Here is a 15,658-nt window from a genome sequence, read left to right on the forward strand (position 1 = left end):
TTAAGTGAAGATATGCTCGCGGGGAGCTTATCGAAGTCAACTCGCCAAGATGCCCACATCCCAGCCAATCATCTATCTCCCTGACAATCTTGCCTCTTGGCCATGGCCTCGCAGTCTCAACCCACATTACGAAGAGTGCAAGGCCGACTCAGCCGCGTGGCTTGAGAGCTTCAAGGCTTTCGATCCCAAGGCGCAGTCGGCATTCAACCTCTGTGACTTTAGTGCGTGCATTTCTTCGCGTTGTATGTGCTATTGCTTACGGTGATCATAGATCTTTTGGCCTCATTGGCTTATCACAAAGCGAGCAAAGGTATTGCCAACCCGCTGCGCATGAGTAACAATCACGGTTGACTGCCTGTCTCGCGGAATATAGCCAACAATCGCACCGGCTGCGATCTCATGAATATGTTTTTCATCGTCGACGAGTACACCGACATCTCAAATGCTCACGACGCTCGCCTCATCGTTGACGCCGTTATGGATTCCCTGCTTCATCCTGATCGCGTGCTGCCTGACGATGAATCCCCTGATCGGAACACCCTTGCCGGCCGTGTAGCTCTCGCTCGCATAGTGGCAAAAGAGTAGATTCTATCTCATACCGTCTTCTACCGGAGAAATCTGACTCTAAGATGTTTAGATTCTGGGAGCGCGGATTCCCCAAAGCTAGCGCGTCGTCTAAACGTCGCTTCCTTGCCACCTTTTCCACCTACCTCGAATCCGTGGTCGAACAAGCCGCTGACCGGGACCGAAGCCACATCCGCGACGTTGACAGCTACCTGGAGAACCGTCGCGAGAACATCGGAGCTTGGCCTTCTTTCGCCCTGCTGGAGCTCGACACCGACATTCCGGACGAGATAATGAATCGTCCAGAAATGTACTCGCTTCATATCGCCGCGATCGACATGCTCATACTTGGAAATGTTCGTCCCCCCCCCGCTCGATTATTCTCGTTACAATCTGACGGTGTTTTGGATGTACAGGATATGTGCTCTTACAACGTCGAGCAATCTAAAGGTGACGATCGACACAACATCGTCACCATCCTCATGCATCAGAAGAACATTGGCGTCCAGGATGCCATGTACGAGCTCGCGAAGATTCATGCTGCGGCTGAGGAACGTTTCCACACCGCGCGCGCGGCTGTCATGTCGTGGCCGGAGCTCGACACGCAGCTGACAGAGTACGTGGACGGCCTTGGGAACTGGGTCCGAGCGAACGACTCGTGGAGCTTCGAGAGCCAGCGTTATTTCGGTACTGCTGGCGTGGAGATAGAGCGTACTAGGCAAGTACGCCTCCTCCCTAAGCACTCGGCGCGGTTTATGGCACCGCCTCCTCGTCCGGTATTTCCTGCCAAGGTCGCCGTAGCCGTTGCTTAGAGAACTTGCTTCGGCAACATTGGATGGAAGTCGTCACATAGATATGTCTCATGAATACTACTCTGCGCAATCACACCGTTTAGCATTTGCCGCATAAGTATGTTTATGCATGCCCGTCCACAAGCGAACATGACGCCGGCTTCGCTCCTTCGCTGATTGGAGCAAGGCGGCGGCGGATTTGACAGCGGTATCTATAGGCACGCCGTGACAGCTGTGAATGGCAGTCCTGCCGGCCTCGAGAGCTCTAAATTACATTCTGAGACTACAGACGCGTGCTTGGTGATAATTTCCGGTCCCTGAAAATACTGCAAGGCCGGATACGTGCTATGACTAGTCGGTCGGACCGCGATGACCATACGTTGACCGTAGACCTGGAAAGCGCGCCTGAGGTATCGTATCGGCCGTATTCGGCTTTAGACCAGGCGCTCGTCTGGCGAGGTCGGCGCTTGCGGCTGGCCGATCACACAGCTCGTCAACGCATCCATTCTGCACAATGGCCGCTTACCCAGCGCTGGTTGTGCGGCTACGAGTGTACTAGGATGTCGACACTCAGGACGAGATTGGCCGTGGGCCAGCTGCCTACCTGCGACACCTGGTCGCCCGGGCAGGACCGGGGCACGGTTGCGCAACGAGCATCAGCAAGATGCTCAACGTCCAGTGTTCACTCCTCGAAACCGGCTCTACGGCGCGAATTACCTGTGAAGCTAGAGTCGCAATGCGAGTGGTCGAGATGTAATTATCTTGTCGGAGTCACGGTGGCTTCGTGATGAGCAGGGCCGGTATGTCTGGGCCCCGCCTTACCGTGGTCTTCCAACAGCGACACGGGCTACACATGCCCCAATGTGGGATCGGAGGTGATCCTGAATCTCACTTCAGCTTGTCGACGTCGCAATGTTTTGATCCAAGCCAACCCATATGCGTGAGGATTCAGTCTATCTAATACCGGAACTCGCGTATATACCTGATTGATCAGTACAGGCTTACGGGCTAGTGGTAGCGTAAAGACGTGACCATGAGCGGTGGAAGAGCGCAATCCTGATGACAGTGGAACAAGGCCAACGCTAGGCACCGCAGCCGAGAACAGTGCAAATGTGCCTTCCCGAAGATAGGATTGACAATTCGCCACTCACACGCTCGGAGCGGTTCGCTCGTGTGTTAGGTTCTGTGCTGAACGAGACTTTTTGCAAAAGCAGTATGTACCGCCGTTCAATCTGCAATTGGACTGACAACCAATCCAATCGTCGAGCAGCTCGTAACCACGAAGCGCATCGTTCACTCTCGCAAGTGGTATTCACGTAAAGATTGCGAGTGAGCTAGGTGCTAGGCCTTGAAGAAACCGTAGCTGGGCGGTCTAGATTCCATGCCGCGGCATCAGTCATTGCATCTGAGCCAGGGCGAAGCATCCAAGGCATCCAGGGCTCAGCTTCTCATTGACATCGGTGGACCTTGTGTTATCGATGCACTTTCAGGTGGAAATTGGACCTGTCCTTCACGATCCATCGCATGGTTTCCCCGCCATCTCCCAAGCCGGCTATGCATGCCGCGCAGAGGCCAAGACAGTTTTTGCCGTTCAACGTTCAAGCGCGGTGCTGACTCCGTCAATCACTGGGTTCATGTGGTGGAGATGACGTTTGTCTAAGCCCGCCGCTTTTAACAATAAAGTCCACCGCCGGGCCCGGTGACTACCACACGGCCGAGACACGCGGAGGACTGAATATACTGTAGTGCGTGCTTACAACGAGCGGTTGGTGTAAAGCAAAGACACCGACCTCGTCCGTCGGGTACGGCACCGACCTTCACTGTTCGTTCTTGCGGCAGTACTCACACCTGCAGGTTGTATGGCGTTTCGGGACCAGCGTGAGTACTCCGTCAAGATCGGCATTCCGACCAAGACGCCAGTCGCCGCGTTCCTAGTTCGGCTGATTGCTCCCTTGTCAGCTGCCAGAGAAGCGTGTGTATAGGGAGCCTCGCAGAGCAAGTACTTCCCTCATGGAGCCCTTTTCGTCCCTCACCCTGCTTGTGCTCGCCGGCAGGCTTCGGCAGCTGCATCGGAGCTAAGCTCAACGTCGCGACGCGCGCGCAGTGCAGAACTTCACCGCCCTTCTATGATGTGGAAGCCAACGCGCTTGACGAGCCTCAAGACGATGTGGGACGTGTTCTCCTTGACCTATATGCGACCCACGTAGCACGCCATGCATGTTTAGAGGGTTCATTGCGCCAGAATATCAACAATACGTCGATCGCTAAAACATAGAATGTTTGCTTTACGAATGCGAAAATATGTAGCTCTGCGACATTGAAAGTACGCCGTCCACCCGTTTCCGTCTATTTTGAAATACGTGAACCTTCAACCACTCTGGGATATGTCCTGATGCATGGGTTTAGGGCGGTGCAGGGCCAAGAGACTCGATGGGAGTATTAAGTAATACTGACCGGATGTGGACGAATTCAGAATCGTTCCTGCGATGTGAAATCAAGTGCGATGGGGCTCCGTTGCTGGGCGGAAGAGATCTCCCCCGACCGCCTGAAGGAACCCGAGTCTGTCTCCGGAGGAGGCGAAACTCGGTGATAGGGCCACGCGCTGCGCGACAATCCGCCCGAGAGAATGGCGGCGCCTAGAACGGGGGAAATTTTCTGAGTTTCCAGTCGTCCTACGTTGCCCTTCTTTCCTACTATCATGGCCAAGTGGATCTGCGTATGTATCTTGCGCGTATTAAGGAGTGGAGCGCGGAGAAATGTCCTTTCTCGTGGTCACCACTTCAGGTGAGTGACCTTTGGTATCTTACTCATTATGAATTTCACGTCCACTATGATATATTTGATATAAGGGCGTGTCACTGGGAAAGGATGCAAAACCCACAGTACACCGGGAAACCGATGCTGCCGCAGTGCTCAGGCTGAATCGTCCAGTGATGGATAAGACTTATAAGCACATCCTTCTACTTCGGACTTGACACAACCATGCACCTTTCCTTTCCCTTGAATCAGCTCCGAGACGCTCCTGTGAGGCTTTGCGTCAAGGAGCTCGGAGATGGGCTGTCCATTGAATACACGACTACGACCAAATCATTTCCTATGACCGACAGCCAATGCGATTGCGCTTGCGCAGTCAATGTCGAGTTCATACACGACGGAAATCGTGTTTTCTTCACCATGTCGGCGACTCAAATGGCTCGCTCTATCCCGCATCAGTCTCTCGTGAATGCTGGAGATGTGTCGTCAGATTCTAGTTGAGTCACTGACTCGTCGATGGTATCCTTCACTTACTCCGTCTTCTGATACGCTCTTGTAGACTACCAAGACTTGGAAACGTCAAGTAAAGCTACAAACTGCAGTCTGCCGGCGAGCAACGTCGCAGAGGATGGTCCACATCCAAACGGTGCGCTTGCATGGTCATCCACAAATGAAGTTCCCACTGATCTTCATTCCGCAGATTCAGCGGACAGAATGACGGGCTCGATGTATGATTCCGAGATGGCTCCCGTATTAGAATTGGCTACGAATGACGTGGGCCTCAAGTACGACGATCAAACGGGTAGTGCGCAAGGCCTCATTCAGGGTACTCGCCCCTCTACTACTCACTCCGTCCGCAGGGTGTACTGATAACAAGGACCTTTCCTAGGCAGCGATTCGGTGACCTACTCTCCCTTCATTACTAAATCTCTCCCTAATATCAACATGGACATGGCGCCGAGCGTCAATTCCTCGAGCGACGAGCCCGGAGATATATCCAGTTCGTCTTCGTTCAATATTACAATTTCTCCGCCTTCATCGCTAACCGCGTGCCAAAGATTTCGATGTTCCGCAAACTTGGTTTACGGATTTGATGCAATTAGCCGGAATGCCATCCATGCCAGAGAATTCTATATTCGCTTTTCCAGAAGTAGGAACTACATCGCCCCTCGATGATGCAGTTCTTTCAGACCACGACCAGTCTAGTAATACACCCGGGTGTTCGCCGACAACCCCTCTAGAAGACATGGACTCCATGACTCCGGAGGCCGACCCCGCTGTCGGCACTCGTCGACGCCCGCGACCGCGTCGTATCCTTTGTCTTCATGACGGCTGCAAGCGACGATTCACGTCGGAGTATACACGCACGGTCCATATGAAGACGCACGGTCCCAAATTACCCCGCAAGAAACTCATGTGCTCTAGCGGGTGCGATGAGACCTTTTCAAGGTTCTTGACTTCTGACTCCTATGATACTGCCATATGTCTAAATCTTCTTAGACAGCACGACCGGCTCCGACACGAGGTGATTCGACACGGTCGAGAATGTGAACATGTGTGCAAAACCTGCTTCAAATTCTTCTCCAACGCCACCACGCTCAACGCACATAAGTGCCGTGGGCCTGGAGAAGGAAGAACTTTGCGGTACAGATAAGGTGAGATTCGCAACCGATTCAATTCATGGCATAGTTACGAATGGCAGGACCCACAGAGCGCTTTGAACGCCCAGGAGTCGACTGAGCACTGTACGATAGATATTCTTAGAAACACCACGATACAAGACGCATACGCATGCGATTTAGATAGGCTTCCCCATGCCAAGGGGCGGTCGTCCCCGGCAGCGCCGGCGATGAATGTGATTATGTGTTTTATGTTTTGATTATACGCAGTTCTCCATACAGATCTGGTTTTTGATACAGGGTTCAGGTTTGGAGGGGCTTGATAGAGGGTGAAAGGATAAGTACGACGGCATGCCACCGCAGATACGTGCAGTAAATACTCCGTTACAGGAACGTGTATGAATCCCGGTTTCCGGTTTCAGCGCCTTCAACCGACAATTTGAACTCGTCTTCGTTCTATGAGTCACCACTGCGAATGCCACCGGTATCGGCAATTAGAGTGTATCTGCAGCTGGTAAAAGATCGCCGTCATGGTAAAGATCCACACCGTGATAGGAAAATTTGAGAGCTCCACGGGCACTGAGAAAGGCATCGCGGCGAGGCGAAAGTGGTCCGTGTGCGGGCTAATATTCAACGGAATTGCCCGGTATAGCTACATGCTCCATGATTTGTGGGGATGCACCTACTTGCAAAGGGAAAATGGAAAATGGAAAAGGTCTTGACCTCCCGTGTTGTGGAGCAGAGGGATCGGCGCACTGGCGATGCGGTGCACGGTAAGTTTCGGGCGTCCGCGGGGTAATGTTGGGATGACACTTCCGCTTTAGTATTATCCGCTTTAAGTAGAGTTATGTACGTGGCACAGATATGTACAAGGATATGCTAATCATCACGAATATTCTTGGCGATAACGCATATTCGTGTACATATCTACAGTGAGAAAATAACTGACCTCCGCGTGTGTGGCGATTTTGGGCGCGGCAGATACAGTACCCGACCAGTCCTTTGTACACCAAAAATGTAATTTGACCATTACTCCATGTCCTCCCATTCATACCTTGTAAAAGCTATCTCATATGATGCACATTGTGCTTCTGCACAAACTCAGCATACTGTTATGGCTTGCAATGTGTTGAGGAGCTGTGTGGATGCCGATTACTGGCTGTCACACGCTTAAGACAAAAACTATTCATTTGCACACCGGCTATGTCACGCCGGCCTCTGCCAAAACGGCTGTCACGGCTACCATATTTGGAAGCCAAGATGGCTGTGCGACTCAAATCTGTCACACTTTCCCCGTCGTTTCGGCTGTTTTGCACATGGTTTGCACCCTGGTGGACGTAGTTCCGCATTGATGTCCACATAAGAGTACGGAAAATATGCCTTGGGTACACTTGGTTGATACAAGGAGCTGCGGTTGTCAGTAGACTCCGCAATCGTAGCTCTACATACAACGTGCAAGGAGCAGAAATTTGGTCAGAATGGGACTTCACGCATTCTGGACAGTCTTACAATTAATCGAGTCGATAAATCGCATCCCATGCAGTATCAAATATTGTAGCCAGCATGTATATTAACTATATGGTACTGTAGTTCGAAGAGGAAGTAGCTAATTCTGAGCGAGGGGAGCCAGATCAAGGCAGGTGTACAAGTGACTGGTACTGTACAAGTGACTGATCGGGCACTGTACACTCTATTGCGACTTCGGCGGAGAAGCCATGTGAAGGGCAACACTATGGCCTCAGCGAAATCGTCATGAGGAGGGTGAGTAACGTTAGCGGCTGGCACGAGGAAGTTAAGATAGGGCTCATTCCGTCTCCCGGGATAGTACGCATGCCTTTGATTGGCCCGGAGGCCAAGGCCGATCTTACGCAAACAGCATGAATACAAGTATCGGCGGCCTTGTGTATTGCGCCGGGTCAGTCAGCGTTGCAACTGTCGGCGCATTGCCATACTGAGGGAGGTACGATATGCGATTCATTTCAATACATCTGGAACGCTACATGTACGACCGAGGTTTCCGCCAAATCGTTGACCTCGCCAACAAGGGTCGCATAGATTGGAGTGTCGGCGATCAGTTGCAGGTGGGCCTTTAGCAAATATTCAGTATGGAAAGGACGAAACTAAGAATTGATAGGGACCTCGACGCTGGCGTAACCCCTAACGGCAAAATAGAGTTGGTCATCTTCACGCGTAATACCGACCGCCCCTTGCGCTCCTTCAGACCCATAGAACATGTCCCATATTTTTGCCAACCTGAACGGCAAACCTGTGAGGGGAGTGTCACAGAGACAAGAGAAACCGTACCCTTGGCGGTTTTCGGGTCTTCTAAGGCGTACAGTTGCGACTTCACAAACAGGAGAGTCGAATGACGGGCGCGGCCCCGTCGTCGCCGGTAGAGCAATGGACGGGAACGGGATATGATACACCTTGGCGTTGGCCGGGTCGGCAATCTTTCGAAGGACGTCGGCGACGGGCTCGGGAATAGAGCCGGGGGTATTTTGATGCCAAGCCGTCGACTCTAGAGACCAATTGTCGATGTGAATATGGAAGCGCGGTACAAAAGGAACTACGAACCGACTACCAACCACAGGATCTTCGCACCGTGGGGGCCGGGTTCGACCTGCAGCCCGGCATAGGTGGCAATAGTGCCGGGCGCGCTGGCCGCAGCGTGAGCAACAGACTTGATGGCCTGGTCCGGGGCGTGCGCGTCGCTGGAGGTGAACGAGAGGACAAATATCGATGAGAGATCTGGAGAACGAGACATGGTGATGAGCGAGGGGCGAACCAACTGAAATCCAGAGCCATGACCCACAGAGATAAATACCCGGCTAGCGCAGGTGAGATGACCTCTACCGCGTCCGTTGTGCCATATCGTCGAGAACACCAACGTCAACGTTTTGAGCCATAGCCACAACATGGCCAGTAGTCGTGACACGGCCGTTGAGTGACCATGTAGCCATCGCGAACGACTTGCCCTTTCCGATCGCGCTGCGAAAAACAATTAAAACAAATTGGCTTATCATGAAGACGTCATGACGTTCAGCTACTTCAGGAGAGACCGGGGGTGGATGAGGCAGAGATATTGCCGTCTAAGGGAGGCATTGCCGCCGGTTGCCGAAGGTGCTCCGGTGACTATCTGACCTACCGTGGTTGTCCGGAACAACTGACTTCGTGGAACGTCATCCAAGACGCCGTTCTCATAGCTTTCACAGGACCGCGGTTCTATGGCTCAGTCAGCATGATATACAAGTAGCTGTACGCCAGCCATTCCAACTCGATCTCATCTTCAACATGGCTCCCCGCGTATGGCTCAGTGAGTGGTGCATCATGTCCGTAGAGTTGCCTCGTCCACTAACTCGCATATCGTCAAGTCACTGGCAGCTCTGTCGGTTTTGGTCGCTTGCTGACAGAGTTGGTGCTTTCGAAAGGAGAAATCGTCGTCGCGACGCTCCGCAAGCCGGAAATCCTGGCCGATCTTGCGGCCAAATATCCGCCGTCGCAGCTCCTTGTCGTTAAATTGGATGTCACCAACGAGGAAGATGTCGATGCTGCGTTCGCGAAGGTGAAAGAAACGTTCGGCCGCCTCGACATTGTGGTCAATAACGGTCGGTCATCGGGCTTCCAAATAATACCGCGATATTGACAATCCCTTGACAGCCGGTTATGGACTTCTCGCCGAGATCGAGGGGACACCGCTTAATCTTGCTCGTACCATGTTCGAGGTCAACTTCTGGGGCGCCGCCAACATCGCACGCAGGGCGGTTGAGTTCTTCCGCGATGTAAACAAGCCGCAGGGTGGTCGCCTCCTGCACCTCACCTCGATCGTCGCCCTCCAGTCGCAGCCCGGGAACGGATACTACAGCGCTAGCAAGTGCGGTAAGCAGCTTCGTGATCCTTGTCCAGCCGGACAATCAGCTGACATCTTCTTTAGCGTCCGATGGGCTGATCGAGGCATTCGCAAAGGAGATCGATCCGTCGTGGAACATCAAACTCACGCTCATCGAACCAGGCGCGTTCCAGACTCGCGGCACAAGCCCAGAGTCTCTTGTCTCCGCACCCCAGCACCCGGCGTACACGTTCCCTGGCTCCATTACGAAGGCAGTGCGCGACTACGTGCCAGTAGCGACCTTGCCTGGTGATGCAGAGAAGCTCGTTCACGCACTCTACGCGATCGCGAATGAGAAGGACACCCCGCTGCGTGTGCCCCTCGGCGACGACGCCGTGAACGCAGCACTTTCGAAGGCGAAGAGCCTCAAGGCAGACGCTGAGCGAGTGCAGAAGGCGGAGTATGCGCAGGACCTCCTCCTTGACACTCCAGGTGGAACGGAGCCCCCGGGCTGGCGTCAGTAAGCGGCTCGCGGTAAAGAAGGGCCCAGATGGCGCAATCAGATGACGCGCTTCCATGTAATTGTCAGAAAGTGTTCGATTCGCTGGAAAACGAGCATGCCTTACCAGCCAAGCTATCTCTTTCAAGGAATGCACCAATGATCGTATTGACGTTATCGGTAAAGAGTCACTTGCTGCTATCTCCATTAAAAGCAAGGGGTAGCGGTCTAATCAAGCAGAAGTTGGCGGCTGCCATCCGTGATGAGAAACCCGCAAGTTGATGTCCGCAACCTTCATGGTTCGGAATACGGTGCAGTACGTCAGAATACCAATTTTCTCGTGTGGTTGGTTTGCTCTCGTAGGAAGGAGGAGTCATCAATGTGAGGTCGCGTGTCGCCTGCTTCCCTTCGAACAAGGAAGGCAAAGAGACTCACATTTGACACCTGTGTATATAGGCCAGGTTGTTATAGGTTGGTAGCCAGTTTTCATGTACTTATACGTTCCAAAGGTTGTCGGTTATCGAATGTCCTCCTAACGCGCTGCAGGAAGAAAACCAGCAATATATCAGTGCGTAGCCCTGAAGCACTTCAGTCGGAATGCAGCAACATCATACAGTCGCGAATGCGACAAACAGGCTGAGGACCGGGGGGTAATTTCCACGCTCATGCCTAAACCTGACCCGGCTTCTGCCGCCCTGATTGAGCTCGATACACATGGAACTGACGGATACAGCAAGCTCCTTCGCCAGTCTTCCAGATGACATACTCTACTGTATTTTCGCCCAGCTAACTCCTAAGGAAATCCTGCTGGTACGCCAGGTATGCCCCTCGCGCTCGCTGTTGGAACGTGCGGTGGCTTATCCAAACGCTCGCGCATCGCGTAGGCTTGTCGTCGGTTGAAAGATAGCACCTACCATAGAACCGTGTGGTTGACGCAGTACGCCAAGGAGTCACGTCGATACTCACTCGCTCCTCTGGGAAAAAGCGCTGGTGGCGTCGATGAACTGGAAAGCATCGTGCTCAGGGCGGTGCGCTTGCACGAGAAATGGACGTCTCCTTGCCCCCAACCGGTCTCGTCCCGGGAGTACACCCACCTCATCCCACGTGTACCGTTCGCATTGAAACTGACGCATGGACGGTGGCTATTTATCGGTGACTGCGATGGCCTGCGTTGCTACGACTTGGACCAACCCTCGCGTCCGGATCAAGCGCAGCCTTTGGCTTCATATCCCGGGCCTGTGCGTCATATAGAGTCCGAATATTGCTCGGAGAATGGGGAGGAGTATTTGCTAGTCGCTGCGTGCAAGATCAGTCTGACCTCTTCGAGCACGTACGTTCGCCTGTCCACGGATTTGCGAACGGTTCACTGACCCTGATGATAGAAACATCCTGAAGATGCCCCTGACGAAAGATGGGCCTTTAACGTTCGAACACCTTCGACGTGTACCAACCCCCGGTTGGAATGTGCGGCTTTCACCCAAGGGATTCCTGCTAATGTGGACTTCTGCGACCATGACTCTCCACGACGTCTCGACAGGCGTTGTGTATGGGTTCACGCCGACCGCAAGACACGTGGTGCGTACGAGGCTGTCATCGAGATTTTGATATGACCTGATCATTTCCTACAGCTCAGTGCAACTGGTCTGGCTCCGCTTCCCGTAGTGCACAATACCACATGCGCGCTGTTTGACACCCATGTTATCACAGTTAGGATGGGCTCCAGCGGCACTGTGATCGAGGCTTGGCCGCTTCCATCGGAACGCAAGATTCCCTCCGCAAACACGCCTTCTGGCAATGACTCGCCTTCAATTCAACCATCCCACTTGATGCTACTGTCATCTCACGCCACTGTTGATACCTTTCTCTCAGCAGAGTATATTCAAGCCAGGGACGAAATACGTTTGACATGCTGTTGGAGGCCCCCGATGGCTACGGACCCTAGTCGCGATACCCTGGTCTTGGACGCGTTAACCCTTTGCCGATATCCCGAACCACCGACAGTTCCTGACGCGGTCGGATTCTCCACCTCGCTCGCGACACAACGTACAGAAAGGTACATCTGGGCGGTCACTTCGGCGATTTCCCCAAGAAGCGGCATTATGCACGCTGTCGGCTGCGCGTCTACGCGTGCGGGAGGGGATGTTGTTGCCCTCACCTTCGACGTTGACGCGCCATCTCGTGACGATAGGATTGTTGTCAGAGATCTGGGTATCAAGCTTAACCAGGACGTGATTGGCTACGTCTTCGACCCTCTCAGAGGTCGCTTATGCTTCGAAGTAACTGGCGCGTGCAATACCATACGAGTAGTAGACTACGTGTAGATGATGTGTAATAGCGTAGCTGCTTGCCATAGATCCTGACGGGGAACGTACGGCAGTTCCCGATCCGTACGCCTGCGGAGGCGCCGGGCTGACTCCTCGCGAGACCACCATGAGTGTCTTGACGCGTCGCGTCTCTGCGTATTAGGGTGCATGCTCCTTGGCTTTGCTCCACCGCAACGACTGCTGCTCAGCTTGGGTCTAGGTCTCTACATCCGTTGTCTTGCATGCCAACTACGCGCTCCGCCCAGCGCGCCGAGGACGCAGTGCACGCGCAGTCTCTGGTCCGCTTCAACAGTACGCTCGAAGAGGTCACTCAAACGTCATCGACGCGTTCGCGCACCACCAAACGGAAGGCGGACGGGTCTCCTGTCAAGGGCACGCCGAAAAGGAGCCGCGCCGGAAACGAGGACGCGGCTGCATCTCCAAAGAGCATACTGAAGCCTTCTCCTAGCCCCGGTCCAACCGCACAGCGCGCCAGCCTCGAGCCGGAGGGTGAACTCGTCCCGGCCGTGCTCACGTTCTCGTTCGAGGGCGCCAAGCGACATCTTATCTCCGTAGACGGGAGATTCGCGGATGTTTTTGCGAAGATGAAATGCCGCCCGTTCCAGAATCTGGAGAGAGTCGATCCTTTCAGGACGCTCACGCAGTCCATATTGTGTGTGATGAGACTGTACTTCGTTGTTGTTTGTCTGCTTGACGCCGGTATGCGACTACGTAGGGGACAACAGATATCTTGGAAGGCTGCGCGCTCCATCACGTACAAGTTTATACGGCTATTCCATATGTCCTTGCCAGAGGCGCGACCTGATGGACCCGAGTCAGTATTGTTTTTGATGCTACCCGCAGTCATTTGCCGACGAATTGACTTCGCGATCTGCTGCTATTGGTCCGATGGGTAACATTGCCAATCGCCGATGATTCGCCAATCACGCTACGAATATTCTAGCCAACAATTCCCGTTCCCGACGGCTCATCAAGTCGCCACGATTGATATCCCCGCGTTGAGAAGTGCGGGGCTCAGCGGGCGAAAGGCCGAATACGGTTCGTTTCGCAGCCAGTTTATGGGAAGTGACTTGACGACTTGGGTCTAGTGCAAGATCTGGCGCAGCGTTTCGCGGATGGGCGGCTGTCTACCAAGAAATTACTGGAAGCGGACGACGAGGAGCTGGCGCGGATGTTACTAGAAGTCCGCGGTATTGGTCGGGTATGTGCGGGCTGCATTCGTCGCGGACGCTTCTGTATGCTCATGACGCTCGATATAGTGGACTGGTAAGGTTCATATGGACAGGCCCGTTGGTGCTGAATCTCATTACTGCGTTCGTACAGTGGACATGTTTGCCATGTTCTCGCTACGACGCCCCGATATTCTTCCTGTCGGTGAGTTCTGCGGCGCGACTTCTCATCTGATCACATCCGGATGAACGGCATGACGCAACGCCCAGGGGACCTCGGCGTTCAGCGCGGGATGCTTAGGTGGTTCCTATCGCTGCACTCGCCATCACACCGTTTCGCCATCGCGGCCGATAAGCTTCCCAAACCGCCTGGCGACGAGCAGCAGCAGCAGCAAGATAGCGCACCCAAGGCGACACCGGGCTCCAAGCGAAAGAGGCCGAGAAAGCCGGCGGAGGGCGACGGCGACGCGACCGTTGAGCAGGCAGCGGCGAACGAAGAGTTGAGCGTACCGCGCGGGTCTTCCCCGGACGTGTCATCAGTCCCGCCCGCGCCCGTGCCCGCCACACCAGCGGTCAACGCGGGGAATGATGGCGCGAGCGAGGGTGATGCGACCGATCCCGCGCAGGAGCTGCGTTTGCCTGCCTTGCCTACGCCGTTCACGCCTTCCATCGAGACGACCCTGAACGCTGGCGGGGGCGACGAGTTGCCCGGCGCCGGTAAGAAGACCAAGCCCGCGCCTCTCCCAGAGGGCTTGTCCGTCGCCGTGCTCAAGAGCAGGCTCGACGGCAAGAAGAAAGTAAAGTGCGCATGCCTATCGCCATTGCTTCTGCGCCAGAGGGTTCTTTGTTCGCCTCCTGCCTTTCTTCGGGTTATTGAGACGACTCGCGATGCGCGCCGATGATTGGACCGATTGGCTGACTCAGATCGGTCTGTTGCTATCCCAGGGGCGCGTTCCTGACGCCTAAAGAGATGGAAGACCTGACGGAATCGTGGAAACCGTACCGTAGCCTCGGTAAGTGCCCCCGATGCGTCGAGCGATATGACGCTGACGAGGAGACCGGTAGGTGTGTATTACATGTGGGCGTTGGCAGAGGAGCCGTCGTCGGAATGAGAGGCTGCGGTGGTCTCTCGTCGTGGCGTGGAGGTGGCGACTTCTGATAGAGGTGGGACCGACGCTTGCTGGAGACGCGGATGGAAGCGCGTCGACCTGCATCACGGGCTTCGGGGGTGTTACCCGCTAGCGCACCCCAGGGTTCTGGTCAGAATGCTCCATCCGTTTGCGCCGGGGGTGGCTGCGATTCATGTTCATAGATGGCTGATCTCGATCAGACGTCATGTATTGCAGCGTTAATGATACGGAGGAGTGGATGACTTCCCGTAAGATTTGGAGCGACAGAAACACAGAATAAACAGTTCAAACCCCGATTTGTGGGTTATGCTGTACGTTTATGCCCCCGTACGGTGTGGGGCGGAAATAGACATCATAAACGCGGAGATCCGTTGAGAAGGGCTGAGCAGCGAATGAGGAAGAGATAGGGTCACGTGTATGACAAATTCCTGTCTGTAAACGGTCATTTTGGTCTGGAAGGGGGGGTCGACCCCCCCTTCCAGATAAAAGGTCTGTACGAGCGACTTGTAAACCGACAACTTGGCTCGTCGATGCCGATTTTTCGGCATCGCTCGCTTAGTGGATTTGTAAGCGAAATCTATTCTATTCGGCCTTACAGATCCTTACGGGAAGTCACCCAGTGGTGCGGGCTATCTTTCCTGACAACAGAGGATCTCCGGCACCGCCACGCGGTGGCCCTCGGTCTCCGACGACGAGCGTTGGTTCCGCCTGCGTGTCGAGAGCGAGTAGTAGCGGTGGCAACGAACGTTTGTACTGCTGGGACGCGATGGGATATGCGGTCGCAGGCGCATCAGACGGCCTCGCGAGCAATGGAGGGGAAAGGCGCCGTGTCCGGATATGGAGATGTGATAGTTTCCAGGCGATTGCCGCGCCTTTTGGTTTGAAGGCACTCGAACCGTTACAAGTTTGCCTGTCATCAGCCCGGCCACCGCTTCAAAAGCAACGGCGGACGATGCAGATCCACCGCCCGCCCTCTCCCCCG

The 15,658-nt window shown here is 54.3% G+C and overlaps 7 protein-coding genes across 7 annotated transcripts; 6 read left to right on the forward strand and 1 right to left on the reverse strand.

Annotated features, from left to right (window-relative positions):
- Positions 1-49: 49 nt before the first annotated feature.
- Positions 50-1,376, forward strand: PUNSTDRAFT_62271 (terpenoid synthase; the record flags this gene model as incomplete). Its single annotated transcript, XM_007381465.1, has 4 exons — positions 50-221; positions 374-552; positions 630-920; positions 981-1,376. The coding sequence occupies 4 exons, from the start codon at positions 50-52 to the stop codon at positions 1,374-1,376; spliced, it is 1,038 nt and encodes a 345-aa protein (XP_007381527.1).
- Positions 1,377-2,680: 1,304 nt separating this feature from the next.
- On the forward strand, positions 2,681-3,338 carry PUNSTDRAFT_119169 (uncharacterized protein). The gene is made up of 2 exons (XM_007381466.1): positions 2,681-3,157; positions 3,210-3,338. Exon 1 carries the CDS (start codon positions 2,737-2,739, stop codon positions 3,013-3,015), a length of 279 nt encoding a protein of 92 aa, XP_007381528.1. The 5' UTR covers positions 2,681-2,736; the 3' UTR covers positions 3,016-3,157; positions 3,210-3,338.
- Positions 3,339-4,529: 1,191 nt separating this feature from the next.
- Positions 4,530-4,998, forward strand: PUNSTDRAFT_132140 (uncharacterized protein; the record flags this gene model as incomplete). Its single annotated transcript, XM_007381467.1, has 4 exons — positions 4,530-4,605; positions 4,669-4,755; positions 4,810-4,914; positions 4,970-4,998. The coding sequence occupies 4 exons, from the start codon at positions 4,530-4,532 to the stop codon at positions 4,996-4,998; spliced, it is 297 nt and encodes a 98-aa protein (XP_007381529.1).
- Positions 4,999-7,707: 2,709 nt separating this feature from the next.
- Positions 7,708-8,492, reverse strand: PUNSTDRAFT_132141 (uncharacterized protein; the record flags this gene model as incomplete). Its single annotated transcript, XM_007381468.1, has 4 exons — positions 7,708-7,815; positions 7,867-7,981; positions 8,033-8,246; positions 8,303-8,492. The coding sequence occupies 4 exons, from the start codon at positions 8,490-8,492 to the stop codon at positions 7,708-7,710; spliced, it is 627 nt and encodes a 208-aa protein (XP_007381530.1).
- Positions 8,493-8,920: 428 nt separating this feature from the next.
- PUNSTDRAFT_83898 (NAD(P)-binding protein) lies at positions 8,921-10,197 on the forward strand. Its single transcript, XM_007381469.1, has 4 exons — positions 8,921-9,041; positions 9,100-9,333; positions 9,386-9,604; positions 9,660-10,197. The coding sequence occupies exons 1-4, from the start codon at positions 9,020-9,022 to the stop codon at positions 10,076-10,078; spliced, it is 894 nt and encodes a 297-aa protein (XP_007381531.1). The 5' UTR covers positions 8,921-9,019; the 3' UTR covers positions 10,079-10,197.
- A 543-nt stretch (positions 10,198-10,740) lies between these two features.
- PUNSTDRAFT_142182 (uncharacterized protein) lies at positions 10,741-12,412 on the forward strand. The gene is made up of 4 exons (XM_007381470.1): positions 10,741-10,872; positions 10,938-11,383; positions 11,436-11,628; positions 11,682-12,412. The coding sequence occupies exons 1-4, from the start codon at positions 10,768-10,770 to the stop codon at positions 12,372-12,374; spliced, it is 1,437 nt and encodes a 478-aa protein (XP_007381532.1). The 5' UTR covers positions 10,741-10,767; the 3' UTR covers positions 12,375-12,412.
- A 186-nt stretch (positions 12,413-12,598) lies between these two features.
- PUNSTDRAFT_63214 (DNA glycosylase) lies at positions 12,599-14,658 on the forward strand (the record flags this gene model as incomplete). Its single annotated transcript, XM_007381471.1, has 9 exons — positions 12,599-13,029; positions 13,093-13,200; positions 13,321-13,415; positions 13,466-13,582; positions 13,701-13,751; positions 13,817-14,076; positions 14,149-14,348; positions 14,492-14,559; positions 14,612-14,658. The coding sequence occupies 9 exons, from the start codon at positions 12,599-12,601 to the stop codon at positions 14,656-14,658; spliced, it is 1,377 nt and encodes a 458-aa protein (XP_007381533.1).
- Positions 14,659-15,658: the final 1,000 nt, after the last annotated feature.

This window comes from Punctularia strigosozonata (assembly GCF_000264995.1).
Source record: "Punctularia strigosozonata HHB-11173 SS5 unplaced genomic scaffold PUNSTscaffold_3, whole genome shotgun sequence".
Classification (NCBI taxonomy): Eukaryota; Fungi; Basidiomycota; class Agaricomycetes; order Corticiales; family Punctulariaceae; genus Punctularia; species Punctularia strigosozonata.

Excerpts from the sequence above, each read along its gene's own strand:
- PUNSTDRAFT_83898 (XM_007381469.1), top strand. The coding sequence starts at position 9,020 with ATGGCTCCCCGCGTATGGCTCA. Across the intron at positions 9,334-9,385 it reads CGACATTGTGGTCAATAACG|CCGGTTATGGACTTCTCGCC; the intron begins GTCGGTCATCGG and ends ATCCCTTGACAG. Across the intron at positions 9,605-9,659 it reads CTACAGCGCTAGCAAGTGCG|CGTCCGATGGGCTGATCGAG; the intron begins GTAAGCAGCTTC and ends CATCTTCTTTAG.
- PUNSTDRAFT_119169 (XM_007381466.1), top strand. The coding sequence starts at position 2,737 with ATGCCGCGGCATCAGTCATTGCATCTGAGCCAGGGCGAAGCATCCAAG.
- PUNSTDRAFT_142182 (XM_007381470.1), top strand. The coding sequence starts at position 10,768 with ATGGAACTGACGGATACAGCAAGCTCCTTCGCCAGTCTTCCAGATGAC. Across the intron at positions 10,873-10,937 it reads AAATCCTGCTGGTACGCCAG|GCTTGTCGTCGGTTGAAAGA; the intron begins GTATGCCCCTCG and ends CGCATCGCGTAG. Across the intron at positions 11,629-11,681 it reads CGCCGACCGCAAGACACGTG|CTCAGTGCAACTGGTCTGGC; the intron begins GTGCGTACGAGG and ends CATTTCCTACAG.